At 41.9% G+C, this 21,450-nt stretch overlaps 1 protein-coding gene across 10 annotated transcripts in view; it reads left to right on the plus strand.

Moving 5' to 3' along the window:
- The window catches only part of WASF3 (WASP family member 3), a 97,534-nt gene that overhangs the window by 62,255 nt on the left and 13,829 nt on the right, over positions 1–21,450 (plus strand). For all 10 annotated transcript variants that reach the window (XM_074985770.1, XM_074985737.1, XM_074985809.1 and 7 more), the window contains 3 exons: positions 3,410–3,544; positions 6,965–7,118; positions 9,965–10,082. In XM_074985770.1, the coding sequence (XP_074841871.1) occupies positions 3,410–3,544; positions 6,965–7,118; positions 9,965–10,082 (407 nt within the window). The remainder of the gene's footprint in view (positions 1–3,409; positions 3,545–6,964; positions 7,119–9,964; positions 10,083–21,450) is intronic.

A 21,450-nucleotide genomic window follows, 5' to 3' on the forward strand; every position in this document is an offset into this window, starting at 1 on the left:
GCGGGGGGGGGCAGGAGGGTGGAGTTGAGTGGAGCTGTGTGGGGGTGTTTGAACCAGGGCTGTGGAATGTTTGAACCAGGGTGGAGGTGGAACCGGGGCTGCATGGGGGGATTGAACTGGGGCTGTGTGGGTTGGGCCAGGGGGAGCGGGATTTTGAGTTGTGGTAAACTCTCATTAATGTGAGTTTAGTGCAACTCGAAATTGTGCATTTCAAGGAATTACTGTACATCACTGTGATCTCAGGCACAAACTATGACATAGTCCAGTGCTTTGACTGCAGATGTCTCCAAGATGTTTTGAGCTTGTCCTTTTGTGAGAAAAGGTTATTTGTGATAAGTTCATGTTCAGCAAACTTAAAGAGCAGAATTCCATTTGAGTTACTTTTGCCAAATGCTTCTTTCCTGGTTGTTCCTTTCCACAGGTCTGAGTCTCCTCCAACATGTGCACTGAAATTTCCCAGGAGAATGATCTTACCTTCTTTAGGGGTCTCTGATTAAATGGTTTCTAGCTGAGAGTAGAAATTTTCCTTTACATCCTTATTGGTGTCTTGGCAGCCTCTCAGTAGTTTTGGCTATGTCAGAAGAGAACTTTTAGCTAAATTCATGTTCATGGCCTTTCTGTGTAGTTGGCAAATGTTTCTGTGGAGCAAACAGTTTAGTTAGTGCTGAAAGATACAATCAAGAAGTCATGGGGGTTGTTTACGGAATTTTTTTCACTTGCTTGTACAACAAAGCTGATAAGGCATGTTGATATATTTGCTGAGGAGCAAAACCCTGTCTTACTAATGAAAATATGAGACTGAAAAAATAGCATCTCTTTCTTATGCCTGAAACCACTAATATGCTACTAGTATGTACGGTGACTTCAGAATAAGAGTGTTTCAATGCATTAACCTAAATATATCAATAATAATTTTTTTTCTGCTGCATATGCCAGATACATTGCAGGAAGTAGATTAATTTATTCTTTGATTATATCCACATTTGTACACATAAAGGAAAATAGTTGCTGTCCACTGCTGTTTATATCTGAAATAAGAGCTTTTGTTTCTGCTAGCACACTCTGGTACTCAGTGCTGGCACCTCTGCTGCCCCAGCCATGGGGTTGGCTGAGAGGAGTGGGGCAGGGAGCGGCATGTCTCTTTTTACAAAGAGGGCACTGTCTGAAATGTAACTATAAAAAGGCTTTTGCTACCCTATGCATTAGTTACTTCATAAGATGAATTTGGTTTATCAATTCTTTGATGCATTGGAAGTACTAAGCTAAATTGCTAGTTCTTCAACATTTATTTTTCTTTATCATTTTTTTAAAAAAGATATATATTTCAGAATTTCTTTTGCTGCTCGTCCCCCTCCATTGCTTACTATCTATCCTTAATATAGGATTTCATAGTTACATAAGTGGGGTGGTTAGATTAATGCATTGAAACACTCTTATTTTGAAGTCACCGTACATACTAGTAGCATGTTAGTGGTTTCAGGCATAAGAAAGAGATGCTATTTTTTCGGTCTCAGATATTTTCATTAGTAAGATAGGGTTTTGCTCCTCAGTATCACTGATTTGTTTCTCTTTTGTAATCATCACTGATAATTTTCATTACTTACAGAAAATAACTTCTGCATATGTTAATACTGGGTTTTGTAGGGAATTAAAAATTGCAACTGATTTTTGCAAAGATTGTTACCAGAGAGGAACTTCAGTTTCATAAAAACTTTAGACAGATGTCCCGTAAATTATTTTGTTGCAGAGAAATATGATATATATTATCTGATGAAAAATAGTAGTGATCTTTTCAAAAGTCTTAACTTTTAGTTTGCAATCTACTTTGTCAAGAAGCATCTAATATAGAGTAGTATGGAGATGATACTTGGTAGTACAGGGAGGATCTGCTTTTTGGTGCCTGATATCACAGTAACTAAAAAGTGAAGTGGAGAGGATTTTATGTTTGTTTATCCACTTGGGATAGGGAGGAGGATTAACAAATCACCTCTGCTTGTAAAAACACTGTTCTAGAAATTTGTTTTACCAGATTGTTGTTGTCAACAGACAGTTAGTGTTCCATTAAGGAGTCATTTTTAGAGCACTAAGAGCAGTTGAAAATGTTTTTAATGTTAAAAATAATATGTTCACTTAAAGATGTTTACTACTGTCTTCAGTCTCTTTTAAGTGACAAACTGATACTTATCATATAATGTTTTTCCTCTTTTAAAGCACTTTGTAAACTTTAGCTTTGGACTTAGCCAAGACATCAGAGGGGATCTGTGAAAGCCAATGTAAAGCCTGGGGAGGAGCAGTGGTGCAGTTTCTCTTACTCAAACAGCATCTGCAAAATGCAGACTTCTAACATATTTTCCCTATGTTTTCTGGTTGTAGAGATAATCTTGTAAATATGAACAGATTCAGTGCTGGCTTTTGAATCGAAAGATATGATGAGATAATTAATTTTAATGGAAATTTAATTTTGAAACTCTAAGATGAATAGGAGCAATTATGAAAGTTTGTTTCTCTTGTCCATATATAGCTATTTCCAAGACACTCGTGTGTGTGTGTGTGAGAGAGTAAGAGAGAGCAAGAGAGAAAGAGAGGTGGGCCATGTCTCTTTCCCTACTAGGTGTAGTAAGCAGAGCTTGGGTGTGCCTCAGGATCTAGCTCATCATATCAACAGAGTTTGACATAACGCTTAGTTTAGTGGCAGTTCTACTGCTGTAAATCTCCCCCACTCAGAAAAGTGAGCAAATAAAATCAGAATATTATAAATTTTTCCTCACTCGTAATCTGTGAGCATTACTTGTCACTGAAAAATTAATACACTGTCTTTTCCAAGTAAAAGGGTGGCTCCCCCACAATTACAGTTTTCACTCCCCAGCAATAGGTTTCAAAGCAGCCAAAAGGATTTTGCTGAACAACCCAGCAGTCAATACACATCACTGAAGGGCATTTTTGGAATGTCCTCAATTAACCATGTGTACATTTAAGCCTGGCTGTCAGGCACCACTTAAAACTTTAACATAATTCTGCCATTTCTTGCTGCTCACTCCTTGTTCAGATGATTAATAAATATACTAAATTACATCTGATTTACTGTGTCTCACTACTATTTCCAGGATTGGCTTTGAAATATTCTAAAAAATAGCACTAGCATTGGCTACTATTGGAACTTTAGGTTCAGAAGTGGCTTGCATGTTTTTGTTAGTGGCTCAACTATGTAAGGAGATGGCTTGAGTTTATTTTTGATCTGTGTAACCAATTGCACTGTATTTAACTGTTTGTAATACTGTATTGCTCAGGTGTGTAGTACATCAGGTTACTGTAATTCTCTTACAATTGCTTAACTGTAATATCATGCCATTGAAGCATTGTTTACTGTATTTTGTAAGTCTTTAGTGTATAACTTTATTTTTCTCTACAGGCAAACATGCTGAAGATATATTTGGCGAGTTGTTTAATGAGGCCAACAACTTCTACATCAGAGCAAATTCTCTTCAAGACAGAATTGATCGCCTTGCTGTCAAAGTTACCCAGCTGGATTCTACAGTGGAAGAGGGTAGGTAATTGCATAAAAGCGCTGAACCAGAAGTGATGTTGACAAGGTCACAGTAATTAATTACACAACAATCAGTGCTTTTTCTAGCTGATAGTTCATCATGTGTATTAGGAGGACTTTGGTTTTGAACCTCTTAACTCTTCATATTTGATTTAAAATGTTAGTTTTTGAGGGCTTTGTGACACGAGGCATAGCTCTTACCTATGTCATCTTAATAAATCAGTAGCCATTTTATCTGGTCATTGGTGAAAATTTTCTAACTAATAAAACAAGTAAAAAAATTTAAGGGAGGGGGTGTTGCAAGTTAGGCCAGACAGTCATTAAAAATGTGTCTCTAGTATGACTGACTATGTCTATGCTGTTATCACATTCTTTCACTGAAGAAAGTGGAGGTTTATGTATTATCAACTAAATAATGTATCACAAAGTTCCAGTCATCAGAGACTGGACTTTCTTGGATCAACACTAGTTACAGCATCACTTGTTTATGTATATAATTACAAAATGAATGACCATATTAATAATATACATTCATAACTTATATAAGGGCCCAACTCTATTTGAAAGCACAAAGTGCATTAAATAATTTAAAAAAGATAGTCCTATGTCCTTAAAAAAAAAAAAAAAAAGCTGAAATGTTCAAGCATGCTTGCAAGTTCTATTTCCTAAGTTGGAAATGATTTATTTTTTAAATCATTTTGTTTAAAGATTCTATATCATTTGATGCCACACTTACCTAGAAGCAGAATGTCAACTGTGTGTGTACAAAAATGGGGATCTTTAAAGAACTTGATGAATTTAATGATTAAAACAATTAGGGCTATTTTAGAATATACGTTTCACTTGTATGCTAGGCACAGCATTCTGGTACAAAGGATACTTTCAAGTTAAAGGCACTTGTGTCTGAGAATATGCAACTGCAATCAAGTGCTTGCTTTGGGGAATTGTACAGTTTCTTAACATGTGACAGGATCTCGATCTTGCAATTGGATTTTTTCCAGAAGAATACAGAGTGAAATGTAAATCAAGCTTTTGCAACTCTTCGGTGAGGGTGTTGCTCAGGCAGACCGTGTCTGAGGCAGCTTAGTCAGGGCCAAGTCCCGGTGTTTTGTTTCCTAACAGTCAATCAAAATAAAACAAGAGTTTGACCCTCTCTTCCCAGTTGTGTTAATTTGGTACTAACCGATCACCCTGATTGCTAGCCTCTAATGGCAGCACTGAATCTAGTCAGTTGGAACCAATCAAGCAGGCAGGGCAAATTGCCAAATCCTCATTCAGGCCACATACCTTATCTCGTCTAAATTCTGATTAGCTCTGCTTCTGAATGGTTAATGGATCTGCTTAGTTTTAATGGCAGACTGCATGAGAGTTTTAAGCAGCTGCTGAGCATGTTCCTTTTACTGGAAGAGCATGGCAATGTAATATGAATGCCCTATTGATATCTCCCTGAAAATTAAGGTTCTCTAAAATTAGCAAATAATTTTACAAACTTTTAAATGGCTTAAGAAATTGTAAAGGTATGAAGTCTGTGACTCGAAGTTTTTTTATGGGATGGCTGTTTTGCCTACTGTATGTAGAGAGAGTTGCTTATTGCAGTCTGTTTGCTAGACCTATTTTGTAAAATACCAGAATTGATATTTACACTTTTTGGCCATTTCACAAGAGAGGTCAGTAACTAAGTCATCTTAGAGACTGAGCTGTCTTCAAGTGGTCCTGCATCTTAGGTTTGAGGCAGCAGTCATTGCTATAGCAAAATGTGAATAAAATAGCACAGCTTAAGTCCATGTTGACCTTTCTTTGATAAATTCGAATACCTCTGTTTTCAGGTCTTTCAATCTGGTTCATTTCAGGAACACTAAATTCACTTAAATAGTTGTATTTTTTTTTTTTAAAAAATCAGCCCAGTTATTCCATTGTGGGTAGTTTCTGGTTAGCTTCTGAAGTGGTAGACATTTAGAACCAGTTTTGTTTTAATGTTTGTGACTGCCTCGATATGAGGTCACAGGACACTCCACTCAAAAGTACTTTACCTAGTTACTCCTACATTGCTAATGTCCTTTCCAATTAATAAATCTCATACAACCTATGTTGGTGTTCTAATTTAAATAGGCAATTTCATTGATTCGTTGGCTCTGAGAATTGGAATTTTGCAGTAAAGAGCATTGATGCCAGAGGTCAATCTATATTTATGACTGCCAGAAATTCACTCCAGGAAGATCAGTTATCAGTCAGACACAATTTTAAAACACCATTTGATTCCCAATCAGAGTAGTGTTAGTGAAAATAAGTTTTTAGGAGGATTATGTAGTACTTCATCCTAATGTCATTGCTGGAAACATCACAGTGAATGCAAATAGCTAAATGCTGAGGTTAATATTTTCAAAAGCTCCTAAGGCCTGTTGACTTTCAGTGGGGCGTAGACTCTTGAATCACCTATGTGCTTGAAAATGTTTACTCTTAAGGTAGGATGTAATAACTCAAGACTGTACGATTTGGAAAAGCTGCTCTCACGTCTTGCACTATGGGGCTAAAATTTGCAGTGTAGTTGTTCAGGCTTGAAGCCTGATAACAGAGGTGGGTGTCCAGAGCCTTGGTACCAGCCTGAGCCCAGATGTCAACACAGAGATTGAAAGAGCTGTCACATGAGCCCAAATTGGTTTACCTGGTCTCTCAGATTTGCTTCCTTGGGTCTTTTTGCAGTATAAATGTACCCTACATCTCTCTGAGCTGGAAATTACATCCCCAACTCAAAATATAGACACATCTAGTGAATAAAAATCTGCTAGTGGTTGAACTCTGGTCCTGTTGCTTGAAGAATGGTTTGGTGAGCAATATGAATAACGTCTTAATATACATCAGTAGTGCAGCCTTATCTACGATATTGTGTTCACTACTGGTCTCCCCATTATAAAATGACATGGTGAAGGACACCTGGAATGGTCAAGGGCATGGCAAAATACTCATATGGAGAATGTGAAAAGACTGGGGTTATTCACTTTAACAGAGTCAAATAAGGAGAGACATGACTGAAGAATGTTAAATGATACAGAGCATGTGGATCGGGAACATCAGTCTTATTCACAAGGACAAGTCAGTCTCTAACTGTTAGAGATCAGGTTGATATCAAATGTGGGGTCCTTTTGAGGCACCTGGTGACAGACACTATTGGAGATAGTACTACACTGATCTTTGGTCCGATTCTGTATGGTAAGTGTTCTCATGATACATTGCCAGGAATTATAAATGTATAATATATAAATATTACTATAGTATTCCACTACGTATAATTACAGCATAGTTGGTTGAAGTGCTTTCAAAGAAATAACTCTTTAATGTTGTTGTAAAAACGAAATCTGATTTTTTGGTCATTAGTAATTAGAAAATATCCACAGCTAAATATTTTTTTTTCCTTTCTAATAGTATCATTACAGGATATCAACATGAAAAAAGCATTCAAAAGTTCAACAGTACAGGACCAGCAAGTGGTTTCAAAGAACAGTATTCCTAATCCAGTGGCTGACATCTACAATCAGAGTGACAAACCACCTCCATTGAATATTCTTACACCCTATAGGTATGGATATTTTCAGTTCCTAAGTTCTGTTACTGTGCTATTCAGCTCTTTTAATTCTAGACATATTTGGAGTAGTATAGAGGAGCATGGCTAGGTAACTAAAGTACAGATGTTTCCAGGTGTACCCTCACGTTTTATGAGGTAGTGGTTTGAGTCACACTTTGAAAATTGCAAGATGATACAAAGTTAACAAACGGAATCTGTACATACTATTTTCAAAGGAGAGCCGTCAGTCCCATTGTTTAATGGCATGTGGCCAGAGCCCCCGCTGTAAAAGTCCCAGTGGCAGCGTGGGTCTGAGGCTGGAGCCCATCTAGAGCCCGCCTCTGCAGCTCAGGCTGGGGCTGGAGCCCTACCATGGTGGCCCCTGCAGCACAAGCCCATAGGGCTGGGGCAGGAGCTGCAGAACAAGGCTGGGTTGTGAGTCCCTGGGACTCCCTCCATGCCAGGGGGTTGGGGCCGGAGTGCCCCGGCCTCTCCACTGCAGTGTGGAGCTAGGGTGGGAGCTGTAGTGTGGGGCTGGGGCTGGGGCTAGATTCCCCCACCCTCAAGACCTGTCTGCAGCACAGGGCTGAGGTCAGAGCCCTACCACAGCAGACTGCAGCACAAGCCCCCATCACGGGGCTGGGGTTGGAACCTCCCTGGCTGGAGTCCATTCACAGTGTGAGGCTGGGGACTGAGCCCCTCTCATGGAGCCCTGCAGAATCTGCTGCAGGTTGGTTTTTCTCCCTTTTCCCCCTGGGCTGGGGATGGATGTGTGCATTCTGGCCAGGGGGGAGGGTGCAAGAGCAAGCTGGGGGTGGGTGTTTTGAGGTCTGGGTGTGAGGGAGGGTGCAGGAGTGGGCTAAGGGTGGGTGGTGTATATGGGAGGGAGGGTGCAGGAGTGGGCTGGGGTTTGGGGATTTGTGTGGGAGGTAAGGGGCAGCAGTGAGTGGGGGTTGGAGGTGAGAGATCTGGGTGGGAGGAAGGATGTAGGAACAGGCTGAGTGTGGAGGTATGGGCAGGAGCAGGGTGGGTGAGGGGAGGTGTGGGCAGGAGGGGATGTAGGAGAATAGTTAGGCAGTCTGGGCAGTACAAGGGGACAGGAGCAGGCTGGGTGAAGGAGGTCGGGCACTTATCTCCCACAATGTTTTTGCTGCCCCCTCCCCCAGTTGGTGGTGGTACCCTGCCCAGGGTCTGCAGCAATTCTGCACTCTTGGCCAGCAGGGCTCTCCACCTGTGGCTAGAGATTGCTTCCTGCCCAGGGCTGGCAACAGCTCTGTGCCCCTGGCCACTGGGACTCCCTGCCCAGGGCCACCAGCAGCTCTTGTGCAGATGAGTAATTCAGCTGTAGCCACCACAAAGGGGTGGGCCCTGCTAGTAAAAAATTCAAGGCCCTGTCACATTGAATTGTAACAGTTTATTAATTTCTAGGTGTTAATATTTGAAAAATTAATGATATTAGTTTAATAGGTCAGTTTTCTATGAAAATAGAAAATGAAGTATTGGATATAATGTAACAATTTGGTTCTCCATGAACAGGGCACACCCAGTTTCTAAACCTCACTCTTACTAGTTTTATGTAAGTTGCTTAATCTCTATCTTAATTTATCCATGTGCAATGCAGTGTTGCAGGTTATTGCCGTGCGAGATGACTCAACTATATATGTGGCATAAATACCTTGATAGAGAGCAGCTGCCATCTCCCTAGGTAACCCATTCTAGAGCTTCACCACACTCCTAGGCTGTGTCTACACTACTCCTCCCTTTTGAAAGGGACATGTAAATGAGGCTGATCAAAAATGCAAATGAGGTGCTCATTTGCATATTTTGGGTCTCATTTGTACAATGGCGTCCGTTTGCCATGTCAAAAGTGCTGCTTTTGAGGTGCAAACTGGCAGTGTAGATGGGGTTCCTTCAAAAAATTAGGAAGAAGGGTGCTTTTGAAAGCATTTCCTATTGGCTGTACTTACATGCCCCTTCCTAAAGGGAGGGGTAATATAGATCTAGCCCTAGTGAAATTCCATGGATTATTGCAGTAACATAATGGGCACTGCTGTTTCCTAGGGAGCAGCTTTACAGTTGAACAGTATGTTACAGTAAATTGGTATCCCTCAATGTGAAAAAATGGCAAAAGGTTATTTTCCCTATTAACTACATTAATTTGAAAACTACTTTAAATTCATGTTGCACTGAAATGTCTCAAAAAAAATTAACATCTGAAAGATAAGATAACCTGAAAAGTGAGATGGGTAACTTTAGTGGGTGTACAGTATGGTGTATTTTCTGGCTTGTACTAAATGGACAACTGGATTTTCATGCTGTAAAACAATTGTAAGCTACCATATGGGTGTGATGAGTGATTCCACTCCATTCCTACCTTCTGGTTCAAGTCATTGCATTTTAGAATAATGTACTTATGAGCCAAGTTGTTGCCAGGAAATTGAGGTTGTCACGGAGTATATAAATATTGTAAAGGAAGAACATAAGTAAATGCCATTTTATTTTGACTTTTGGATGCTACTGCTCTTTGTTTTCATTACTTGACTTTTTTTTTAAGCAATTATAATAATTAGTAGTAAGCAGGACTTCATTCCCTGGTTCCATCTGAGTTACTGAAGTCCTCAAATCGTGATTCAGACTTCTAATTCTGTTAGATATATTTTAGTGTAGCTCATTTATACAGATGACCTTATTCTGGAGATCATAGACATTGAATGAAAATTAGGTGCATGCAGTGTGTTTTAGTTGGCTTACTACAATTTAATGATGGAAAGAGACTAAGTGTAAACCAGCAAGCCCAAAAGCTGAGCCACTTGAATTTTAAATAATATGTGTGCTAAACTTTTCTTCTGTTGTGTTTACAGAGATGATAAGAAAGATGGTTTGAAGTTCTATACTGATCCTTCCTATTTTTTTGATCTTTGGAAAGAAAAAATGTTACAAGATACGGAAGACAAACGAAAGGAGAAGAGGAGACAAAAGGTAAACAAGAGTATAATAAATATTTGTAGAATATATGTACAGAATTTATGCATGTGCTCTTGTCCGGGCAGACCTAGCTAAGTTGTACTCACCTTATGTTTGTCTAAAGTCTTTGCTGCTTGAATATAACTGAAATTGTAGGTTTAGCATTAGAATTTTGATTACAGTATATGCTTTTTATTCTAAGGAATTTGGAAATGGAATGAAGCACAGCTATAATTTTCTTTAAATTTTTACTATTCTTTGCCTTTCAGTGTACAGGAAATCAGCCAGCTGTGCCTCAGTGGGGATGGTATATGCATTGGTAGAAATTAAATTTGAATTTTAATGTTTCATTACATTTTTGTCTTTGTATTAATTATTAGGGGTTCTTTACTCGGCTACCCCATGCTCACAGGAAACCACAAATTTCAGATAATTGCCCTGTTGTTCCTTTATATTCATTAATTCTGACTCTTTCTCCTTCTATTGACAGACTTAGGCCTTGTCTACACTTGCCCTCAACTTGGAAGGGGGCATGGTAATCAGGGTGATGGGAGATTACTAACAAAGTGCTGTGGTGAACATGCAGCACTTCATTAGGCTTATTCTCCCCCGCGGCAACTTTGAAGTGCTGCATATTCACTGCAGCACTTCATTACTAATTCCCATCACCCTGATTACCATGCCCCCTTCGAAGTTGGGGGCAAGTGTAGGCCCAGCCTTACTGAGTAAGGTGGTATAGATATTTCCTGGGGATCAACAACTACTTGACTGCTTTTTTTGTTTTGATGGTATATAGACTAGCACGGCTTTCTCTATGTTACTAGAGTGGATGTGGTTTAGAAATTACAATCCTTGCTGCCTCTCAAAGCCAAAAAAATTAAAGATCTTCATAAAGGAGGATCTTCCAAATTTTTACTAGTGTGTTCAGGTAGTTGGCAGTGGTCAGAGGCATGTGTGTCATCTGTCATGAGGATGTACATGTATATAGTTTTTAAAGTATCTGTTTTTAGCATGCATGGGATGAAGAGTTGAGTAGATGCTTATTTATGTTGATGCTTTGCTGCTGATTTGGTTTGAGAAAGCTCTGAAAGGACCATCAGTTTCTTCATGCAGTCCTGAGAGAGAGGAAAACATAGATGAAGCAGCAGCTGCCTGTGTTTTATCCAGTTTGATGCCCACCTGGATATCAGGAAAGGGCCCCAACTGGTCTAAAGGATTCTGGAAGAAGAGAGTTCCAAGCAAGGACCATGAAACTTCTGATTTGAAGGGGTGCATGTTAAAAGTTAGAATGCACATATGCCACTTTACTCTAAATCAAAATGAAGCATCACCCTAGTGAAACCTCACTCTTCCAGATTCATAAAGTGAAATTAACTCCTTCTGATCCCATAGGATTCTCATGAGTGTTCTAAGTTGAAGTGGAATTTCTGTGCTTTTGGCTCAGAAAGCTTACAATTAATCGTGCCATCAGAAGGGAGGTAGAATGCATCACTACCAAGAATAAAAATAGATGGAACTGGATGGGTTGGTCAGTAGGCTAAGTCACCAGAAAACTGTTAGCCACAAGGAATTGTTGTAAAAGTCAGGAGGAAATTCTGCCATTCAATGGGAGAGAACCCAGGTCTTCATTGCAGCTGTCTAGACCCAGATAGTTCTGTGTGAAAGGTGCTGTTCAAGTTCATTAAAAGTGCCATGATGACAGAAGAAAGCTACATGAATTTGTGGAAGGTCCACATCATCTGAAGTGAAGAAGCATGTTACATAGTTGTACAAATACCATTTTTGAAGGTACTTTGGTGTGTATGTTTGGGGGAAAGGGGATGTCTTGCTGATTTAAAAAAAATGCTTGGCAAGTAGAGAGAATTAGAGCTTACTGAAAAATGAAAAAATGCTTCAGACAAACTTAGAAGAAATTTTCATTCCTTGTTACAAAGGAACTCCTTTTTCCTTAACGTTTTTATAGGAAATTATGTATTGCGTCTCTTTTGATTTTCACTTTTTGTTTAGTATTCTACTTTTGTTCCTTTTTTCATTTCTCCTTTTTAAAAAGAGAAGAGCAGGAAAATCTACCTACTGAAGAAATAAGGAAGTTTTTCATTTTCCAGTTTTGTCACAAATAATTTAAAACTTTTTTTTTCCACAAATGAGTCATGTTTTGGTGTCAGTGGGGAGGGATAGCTCAGGGGTTAGAGCATTTGCTTGCTCAACCCAAGGTTGTGAGTTCAATCCTTGAAAGGCCATTTAGGGGTCTAGGGCAAATAGATTTAAGAAAACAAAATGTGTCAGGGACAGTGCTTGGTCCTGCCAAGAGGGCAGGGGACTGGACTCAAGGTCCCTTTCAGTTCTATGAGATGTGTATCTCCATATATTTATTTAAAGGCTGTCATTCTTTGGGGGAAAAAAACTTTCATTTGGAAAATTTTGACTCATTCTACAGAGAGTCTTCTATAAACATTAGAGTTCTCACAACACACATTTCTGGGACACATTTTAGATCACCTAACTTATTCATTATATTTTATTTTGTGCCTGTGTGTACAGATTTTTAACTCTTAGTAGAGCCACAATACCAAAGGTTTGATCTGGCATACTCCTGGTAAGAGTAAAACAGTAAACTTAAAAAGCCTGTATGAGAAACTGCTGAGAGAAATAGGGCAGATGATTGACAAAAATGGCTTTCCAATAGCTCTCCTGATGCCTGTGTGAAGACATGCATTTTAAATCCAAGATTTAATATGGTGGGCAATAATTTTTAAAGGCACCACTCCGTGCATTATTGTAAGTCATCACAAACCAGCTCTAGGCCACTGGAAAGTGGGTGGGCGAGGAGGAGGGCTTGGGCGGAAAGGACAGGGTTTGGAGCTAGAGAAAGAGTGTGTAAGTGTGAGTGACACTTGGGGACACTGAGGGTGGTACAGAGACTGGAAGAGTTGTGCGTGACACTGAGTGGCAGTGACTTCGTGTATGGTATGGAGGAAGCGTGGCAAAGACTTGGTGTGCGACACAGAGCAAGGGTGACCATCTGTCCTATATTGTCTGGGACAGTCCCGTATTTGGGATGTCAAAAAGGCATCTGGACTTATTTTTTAAAAGGTACTAATTGTCCCATATTTGAGCCATCCCCTGGCTGACCTTTTCCTGGGCACAGCTGCTGGTGGAAGTTCTCCAGAAACTCTCAGCTGTGGCTTCCTGTGGGCTCTCGGTGGCTGCAGCTTCCCTGGGGCTGGTGGGGAGGGGTGGTGGTGGTTGCTGCTGCTGCTGCTGCTGCTTTCCCAGGGCTTTAGGAGCGTTGGTGGCTGCAGCTTCCCTGGGGGTGGGGGGGCCACGCAGTGGTTGCTGCTTCCGCAGGGCTCCTGTGGAGTACTGGCAGCTGCCGCCTCCTTCCTGGCTACCCAGGGCTTGGTGGAGCCGCCCCTCCCCTGCCCCCCCCCCAATGTCTCCCTGTCCTGTATTTGGGACAGGGAGATGTGGTTGCCCTACACAGAGACTAGGTATGTGACAGACTGTATGGGGGTGCATGTGTGTTGGCTTCTTCTGAGTAAGTGTCTGAAATGCCATGCAATGTCCCTTTTAAGACAGGGAAAGCTCTCCTGCTTTGTTCTCTCCCCCCAGCCTCTCCCCTCCCCTGCTCTGCAGAAATGGGTGTGTGTCTGGAGGAAAGAGGGAGCTGGCTGCTGCAGAAATCTTAGACAGAGTGCACTACCTCTTACGACAGGCTCGCATCTCAGTTACTTGCCATGCACACTTCAGACAGCAGCACCTCTGCTCTGTGTCTGTCTTGCTGTCTCCTGCTCTATGGAGGTGGGGTGCAGGGGCAGGGGGACATGCTGACCATAGTGCACCTCCTGAATGGTTGGCAATAGGATCCTGAGTGGCTTGGCTGTAGGACAGAGCATGCATACTGTATAGCCAGGACATTGATCAGCTGGGCAGGCTGAATAGACATGCTGGGCCGGCAAGCTATACTTTGCCCACCCTGTCCTAGATCCTTAGAATGTTGTTGGAAAAAAGATGACAAGATGATGTTGTGTTAATTGAAAAATTCTATTTCTTAAGTTTGTTACTTATATCCTTGTATGATTTCCTTTCAGATCCCGGTATTTTACCCATTTTTAGGACAAATTATCCATCTCTCTCAGTGCACTTTAAGAATGCTGTCGTCTTTAACTTGTTGATCAAAAGTAGACTGTGTATACAAAATTAAAATTGAAATTCAGATTAAATATATATTTTTATCATAAATAATGTATGTTGAATAAAGTGAAGTTTGGGAATATTAAGGTCTCTATCACAAATCATACTGTTAACATAGTACTTGTGATTTTTATAAACTGCATGAGAATACTAAACTGATTCAGAATGGCGACTTTTTAAATGTATTAAGTGTATTTAGCCAAGTGGCAATAACCACCATTTGGAAGGGGATCAGTTTTAACTTGTTTACATTTTTATAGCTGAAATTCTGCTTCTGCAACTGATTTGTGTCTTACCAAAATATCATCTGTGAAGGTCTTCTAAATGACAACTGTGTGTTTGGATGGCTGCTAAAAACCAGACTTCTGAATGGACTGCTAATTTAGGCTCTGATCATGTGAGATTCTTTATCTCAATCTCCATTGCACTCAGGCTGTGTCTACACTACAAAAATAACTTCAAAGTTGTTCTTTGAAGTAGGGTGCTGCTCCATTCCTGAGAATGGAGTAAGGACTTTGAAGTAGGGAACCCAACTTTGAAGTTAAGTTCTAAGTAACGGAAAATGTGTGTAGACTCTGCTGGCTACAGAATCATAGGGCTGGAAGGGACCTCAGGAGGCCATCTAGTCCAGCCCCCTGCTTCAAGCAGGATCAACCCCTACTAAGTCATCCCATCCAGGACCTTGTCCAGCCGGGACTTAAAAACCTCAAGGGATGGAGAATCCACCACCTCTTTAGGCAACGCGTTAGTTCCACGTGTAGATGCACCCTCAGTGAGGAATAAATGGTGATCATAACACACAAGAAAAGGTTTTCAGAGTATCTGTGAGGCAGTTACCTTAAACAATTGAGATATTAGCTGTAGGATGTTCTTGATGTCTTTTATATTTTGCTTACCATATTTTTGCATGGTTAGGAAACTCTTGGAGACATATATGAAAACTTAATGTGATGGCTTTTGCAAATAATGGTCTCTCTAAACAAAAGTGTAATTTTTTTAAAATCCTCCATTCATTTAAAAACTGCTATAAGGGCAGACCAGGAGACTGTTACATTTTGTACACTGTGTACTTTAGTGTACTTGAAATTGAAGTTTTGCTTTACAGCTTTTAATCCTACAGTCAAAAATTTGAATTACGAGAATTTTGGGGAGCATTATAGTGGTGACTAACAGTTTTTTTTATGAAATAGTTATGCTATCATTCCCCACTGCTTTTCAGTTTTTACTCTATATTTCTCCTTATTGAATAATGTACATTTTAACTAATTTTAAGACTATAAGCAGTTATTTTGTACAATTGTAGAAAAGTCAGTCAGTGATCCCTGATATATAATGCTCTAAATTGATGAAGTCAAATTGATACATTATGGGTTATTTCTTAAATTTTTTCACAGTACTGCAGATACCTGCTGAATTTATTTCCTTATGCCCATGATTTCATTGCGGATGCTTTTTTACATAATTTTTGCTAACCTTTTTAATGTAAATATTATGCTGAAGTTAATTATTTCCCTAAGATCTCTAATATATTTGCCATATTTAAGTATTCATTTACAGAAAGTTAGATGACACCCCTTCCCTGTCTTTAATATATACAACCTACTTGTTCATGTGGTTTCTGCTACATATTTAGAGCCGTGCAAATGCACAGAAATCTACTTTATATACATGGGCCATTTCTGTGGATCCTGAATAGAGCTGGCAACTCTGATTAATGCTATTCCAGGAGGTTTTTTCCCCATCCCTCATTATGTGTAATGTCTTTTTCTTAAAATATCCTATTAAAATCTCCAGGATTGCTTTCAGGAGTCACCAGGTGATGGTGACACTTCTGGGAGACTCCAGGCCAATCCTAGAGGGACGGCAACCTTAATTCTGGCTCAGATGCACATACAAATATATCTTTGCAGAACTCTGCATGTTATTTAAAGATAGACACCACTGCGATCACAGTTTTTTCTTTGAAAGTAGAGTTCTGCATTCATCATCTCACATACCTATCATCAGAGCTGCAATGAAATTATTTGTCCAGCATTTGTATGCTAAGAAAGAGAAATGTCATGATTAGTATAGGACAGAAATAAAACTATCCTGTATGCAAATGTATTTCTGTTTTGTAACAAACCTTCCCAATCCTTTTGAAAGAAATCAAATGTTTTGGAGAAATTTCTAGTTTTGAAGTGAACCAGTAAAGCAAAAAGAGTTTGGGGTAAATGTTATATAAGGGCCTGTCTACACTAGCACTCACCTTTGAAGGGAGCACATAAGCAAGCCCAAGTGGAGAATAGCAATGAGGTGCTACACTGCATATGCAGTACCTCATTAGTTTAATTCTTGCCACGGGAACTTCGAAGTTGCAAACTTTGAAGCACCAGTAAGCCATGTAGCTGCGGGCACCTTGAAGTATCTGCGCAACTTCAAAGTGCCCCTACTCGCAAAACGTGTGACAAGCCCTAGGGGTAGCTTCCAGTGCTCATTCAATAAATGTACATATCTTAAATAATCTGGAACAACTGTACAACCTAAAGTGGACTCCTTTAATAAATTTGTTTTCTCAAAACAAATTCTAAGATTTTAAAACTTGATTGGGCAGAATAGCAACCTTTGGGGTTGTGAATTTTTGTGAAAGCACTAAATTATATACCTGGAAGAGGGGGAGAGAGAATTCACTGAAAGTACTTGCAATTTGAGACCAAAATCTGAAGTATATGCAACAGACTGATATGTCCTGATAAAATAGCTTACTGAACTGAATACTGCCATGTTGCAGATATGATTGTGAGTCATTTCCTATGAGATATGTGAAATGAGAGTGAGGACAGAGCAGGAAGGATTTAGTTCTTTTTCTTATGTAGTATTCAGACATGAAAGGACAATCAAGTTACAAAAAGAGAGCTCAAATCTTGGCATGTGATACCATCTGGGATGAGTCATCAGTTTTCCATATTTCTTTCAAATTCTAGGTGCTTTTATGCATGCAAAACAATTGGTGTTTGTATGCAATTCATTCCACACACGTTTTACACATATGTTGTTTATAAGTTTAAGAAGTATCCTCAGACATATATCACAGTTGTCTGAACATGTCATTACCATGTATTTTGAAGAAGGATTAGAAGTGTCTTAATAGTGACAGTTACTCTGCTTACTGGGAGATGGGAAATAGGAGAAGATGGTTAGACATACATTACAATTTTCTATAAAAGTAAGTCAGACACAGTAATAGTGTGATGAATAACATTACCTTCTTCTTCAAGTAGTGTCCCCGTGGGTGCTCCACTCTGGGTGTCAGTGTGTCCTTGCTCTGGCACTCAGAGATTCTTCTATAGCCATGGTTTCTGCGCCATGCATGTGCAGCAGTGCTTCCTCATGCTATCTGATCCGGCGTATCCCCTCAGTTCCTTCTTTACTTTCCTTGGCTGCAGACAGAGCTTTACTTTCTCTGAAAGACAAAAAGGGTTAGTTTAGTGTTCTTCTATCCTTGTCCAAGTTATTTATCCTTTTAGACATTCTAACTTAAAAAAAAATTGTTAAAGTTGAGAAATTGTTTTCTGCATCACAACTGTGCTGGGCTTCTCAGGCTTTAAGCAATGTGCAACATGCAGAGAAGCTGTGCTGGCCTCTGACAGTCATGCCTCCTGCATAAGGTGTTTGGGAGAGGGCCACCAAACCCGGTCCTGCACCCATTGCTCCAGGCTCACAGTGAGGGCTAGGGGGGACTGAGGCAACAGGCTCAAGACTTACCTGCATGAAAAGTCCCTCCACCCACTGGCCCTGGAGCAACCCTCTGCCAAGAAACTGTCACCAAGACCAAGGGTAGGAACTCTGTGTGTTCCTCTGCCTTGGTCGGCACCTCATCCACAAAGACGGGCCCTTCTCTGGTACGTTCCTGGCCCCCAGCACTGTCCTCATGGGCCATGCCAGTTGAAAAGACTGCTGCAATATCCCTGACACCGTCACAGCTGGCAGTACTCAAGTGGGTGCACTCACACCAAGTTGCCAACATTCGGTGGCTCTGATCCCATCAGCATCACTGGCATTGGCTGCCTCTACCCCTGGGCATAAGAGGTCTTCAAAAACCAAGAACCTACCTTTGGTGACGGACCTGGAGCTCAAGTGGCACCATTCCAAGTCTCTGCACTGATCGCATGAGGCACCAGGTTTTGTACCCCAGCACTGCCCCACTCTTGCAAGGCACTGGAAAAAGGACTGAAATGGCACCGAGATACCACTTCACCAAAGCCCCCAGCACTGGAGTGCAACACGGCATCTAAGCGGCGTCATGAAGAATCACCACAAAGAACACTCATGGCACTGGCCCCAGCACCACCCAGCTTGCAGCACCAAATGTTCCTGGCGCTGCCCACATCCTCGTGTTTGTTATCCGCTTGGGCTTTTCGTGTGGCTCGGGGGCCAAACCACCTACACAGAGAGGTGACAGTTCTGACTGCAGGAGTGTCTTCTCCTCACAGCACTCCACCCTCATGTACTCTAATTGGGAAAACCATACTGCCTACTGTGGCTTATCCGCAGCCACCCCACACTGTGTGGTTTGCACACTACTACCATACCCTCAAGAACCACTTCCTCAATGGTTACCTTGGAAGGCACAGTTGCCCTGCTCCCATGCTCTGCCAGCCCTGTCCCACGGTGTCCAGGGACCACCCTGTGTCACCACAGTGCACCACATTGATGACATATCCACCATCGTAGCACTCTGGGGCTGAGGATTCCCTTTCAGAGGGTGAGGATAAATCTCCACTTCACCACTCTTTGTTTTCACCAGGTGACGCAGTGCTTTTGATTTTTGCCTTCCCCTGCAGACGACTCTCTACCTTCCAAGGAGTTATTTTGGCATGTGGTTCAGGCCTAGGAAAATGACCTGCAGGAGGTGCCAGTTAAACAGTACAGACTTCTCCACTCTTTTCCTCCAGAATTGTGATGCCCGTGGGTGAGACCATTATGGACCCTATCAGCATCGCTGGGCAGACGTCAGCATCCATTCCTTCCACTAACGAGAGCCAACAAACAATACTTTGTGGCCTCTAAGGATGCAGAGTTTCTGTTTACCTATCCACAGCCAAATTTGTTAGTGGTGGATGCTGTCTTCGATAAAACCACATCCTTTCATTTCGCTCCTCAAGATAACGAGTAGGAAGTGGGACTTCACAGGATACAAAGGTTATTCTTCCAGCACATTGCTCCTGTGGGCGATGAATAGTGTGGCCTTGCTGGCTGATTAAGACCATGTGAACTACTCCAAACTGCAGGAGTTGGTTCTCGCCTTGCCTGAACAGCAACTCCCAGCCCTTGTGAACGTAATCTATGAAGGGCACATCATTGCCTGCACGGCACTCCAGTGCGTAACGAATGTGGAGGATATGGTATTTAGGGTCACGGCCTCCACTGTGGTCATGGGGTGCATGTCATGGCTCCAGCCCTCAGGGGTCCCCAGGGATCTGCAGCAGACGGTGGAGGACCTTTCCTTCGACAACATGTTTCTGTTCATAGAGAAGACGGATGAGGTCTTTTGCTCTATGGAGGATTCTTGAACTATGCTGGGGATGTACACTCACCCACCCCCCCAGTTCAAGCAGGCCTGGTACTCTCCCTATCAGAGCCCACTGGAGTAGTTCCAGCAGCAACCACAATGCCTCAAACCTCGCCAATGGCGTGGAGCCCAGTGGAGAAGACATCACTGGCGGTCAGATGAATAGCTGGCAGCATCCCACCCGCAAGAACCTAAGCATCAGTTTTGAGCATGTGGTCGGGAGCCTGAGAGATCTTTCTGCTCCTGCCATCACGCGGTATGGGTGCCATCCATTCCACCACCACCTTCACCCTTTTTTTCTACCACTGGGCCACCAGTACCTTGGAAAAGTGGGTCCTGGAGCCAGTAGTCCACACTTCAACCCATGCTGTCCCTAGAATTCATTGGGGCTCACATAAACATTACCACTGCTAGGGCCACTCTCCCCCTTCAAAGATTCTAGGCCCTGCACAATCTCATCTTGGTGGTGCAACTGTCTCCCACTGGTCAAACTGGACAGACTTCACATGTGGTGTCTTCAGTCACATGCTATGCCCTGGCCAGGGACCTGTTGTCCAAACCTGTGGCCATACTGCTGCGCGTTCTCGCCTCCCTTCAGTGGTGGACATGTCTGGACAATGTTCTAACCAGGGTGCCATTCCACCAACCACCTCTGTCTATTACCCTGACAATGGATACCTCCCTTATGGGATGGGGACTCCATCTGGATTCTTGTATGGTCCATGGCAAATGTTTCTTCGCTGAGCAAATGCTCCATGTAAACCTTCTGGAACTCAGAGCACTCTGCTAAGCCTGCACAGGTTGGTCAACATCCTCACGGACAACACCATCTGCATGTATTCTGTCAACCATCAGGGTGGGGTTTGGTCCCCATCCCTGTGTGCAAAGGCCATAAAAATGTGGACTTGGTACCTTCAGCATCACATCCCTCTGGTGACCACATATCTCCCCGGGGTACTGAACGTGACCGTGGACTCCCTCAGTGAGTGTTCAATGATCACTAGGAGTGGGAAATTGACAAAGTGGCCCTCAATCACGTGTTCCAGCTTTGGGGCCAACCGTGCATAGACCTGTTCACAACCCAAGTGAACAGAAAATGTCACCAGTATTTCTCCAGAGTGGGTCTGGGGAGGGACTCCCTCGGGGGCACCATCTCCATTAAATGGGATATGCCAGTTCTCTCCAACTTTTCTCCTCTTCTCTTGATTCACAGGCTTCTGGTCAAGGTCAGGCTGGATTGGGCTCGCCTCAACCTGATAGCCCAGGTGTGGCCGAGACAAAGTTGGTATCCTTATATGAACTGGCTGTCTGTGACGAGACTGTATCCCTTTCCTCCTTGCCACAACCTTCTGTCTCAGGACTTCAGCTGCACCCTTCATCCCAGTCCATTCAGGCTGTCTCCCCACGCATGGCTCCTTCGTGGTTCCAGAATGCTGAAATCACATGCTTTGAGAAGGTAGAAAGGGTTCTCATCAACAGCGGCTGGGAGTCCACATGTAAATCCTACCTCTACAAGTGGATGCGATTCTCTCAATGGTTGGGCACTAATCATCCTATGCCTCCTCACACTGTGCCTCTTCCTGTCCTTTTCGAATACCTGCTGCACCTGCTTGAATCAGTCCTAGCCCTCAGTACTGT

The sequence above is a fragment of the Carettochelys insculpta genome, chromosome 1 (genome assembly GCF_033958435.1).
Source record: "Carettochelys insculpta isolate YL-2023 chromosome 1, ASM3395843v1, whole genome shotgun sequence".
NCBI lineage: Eukaryota > Metazoa > Chordata > Testudines > Carettochelyidae > Carettochelys > Carettochelys insculpta.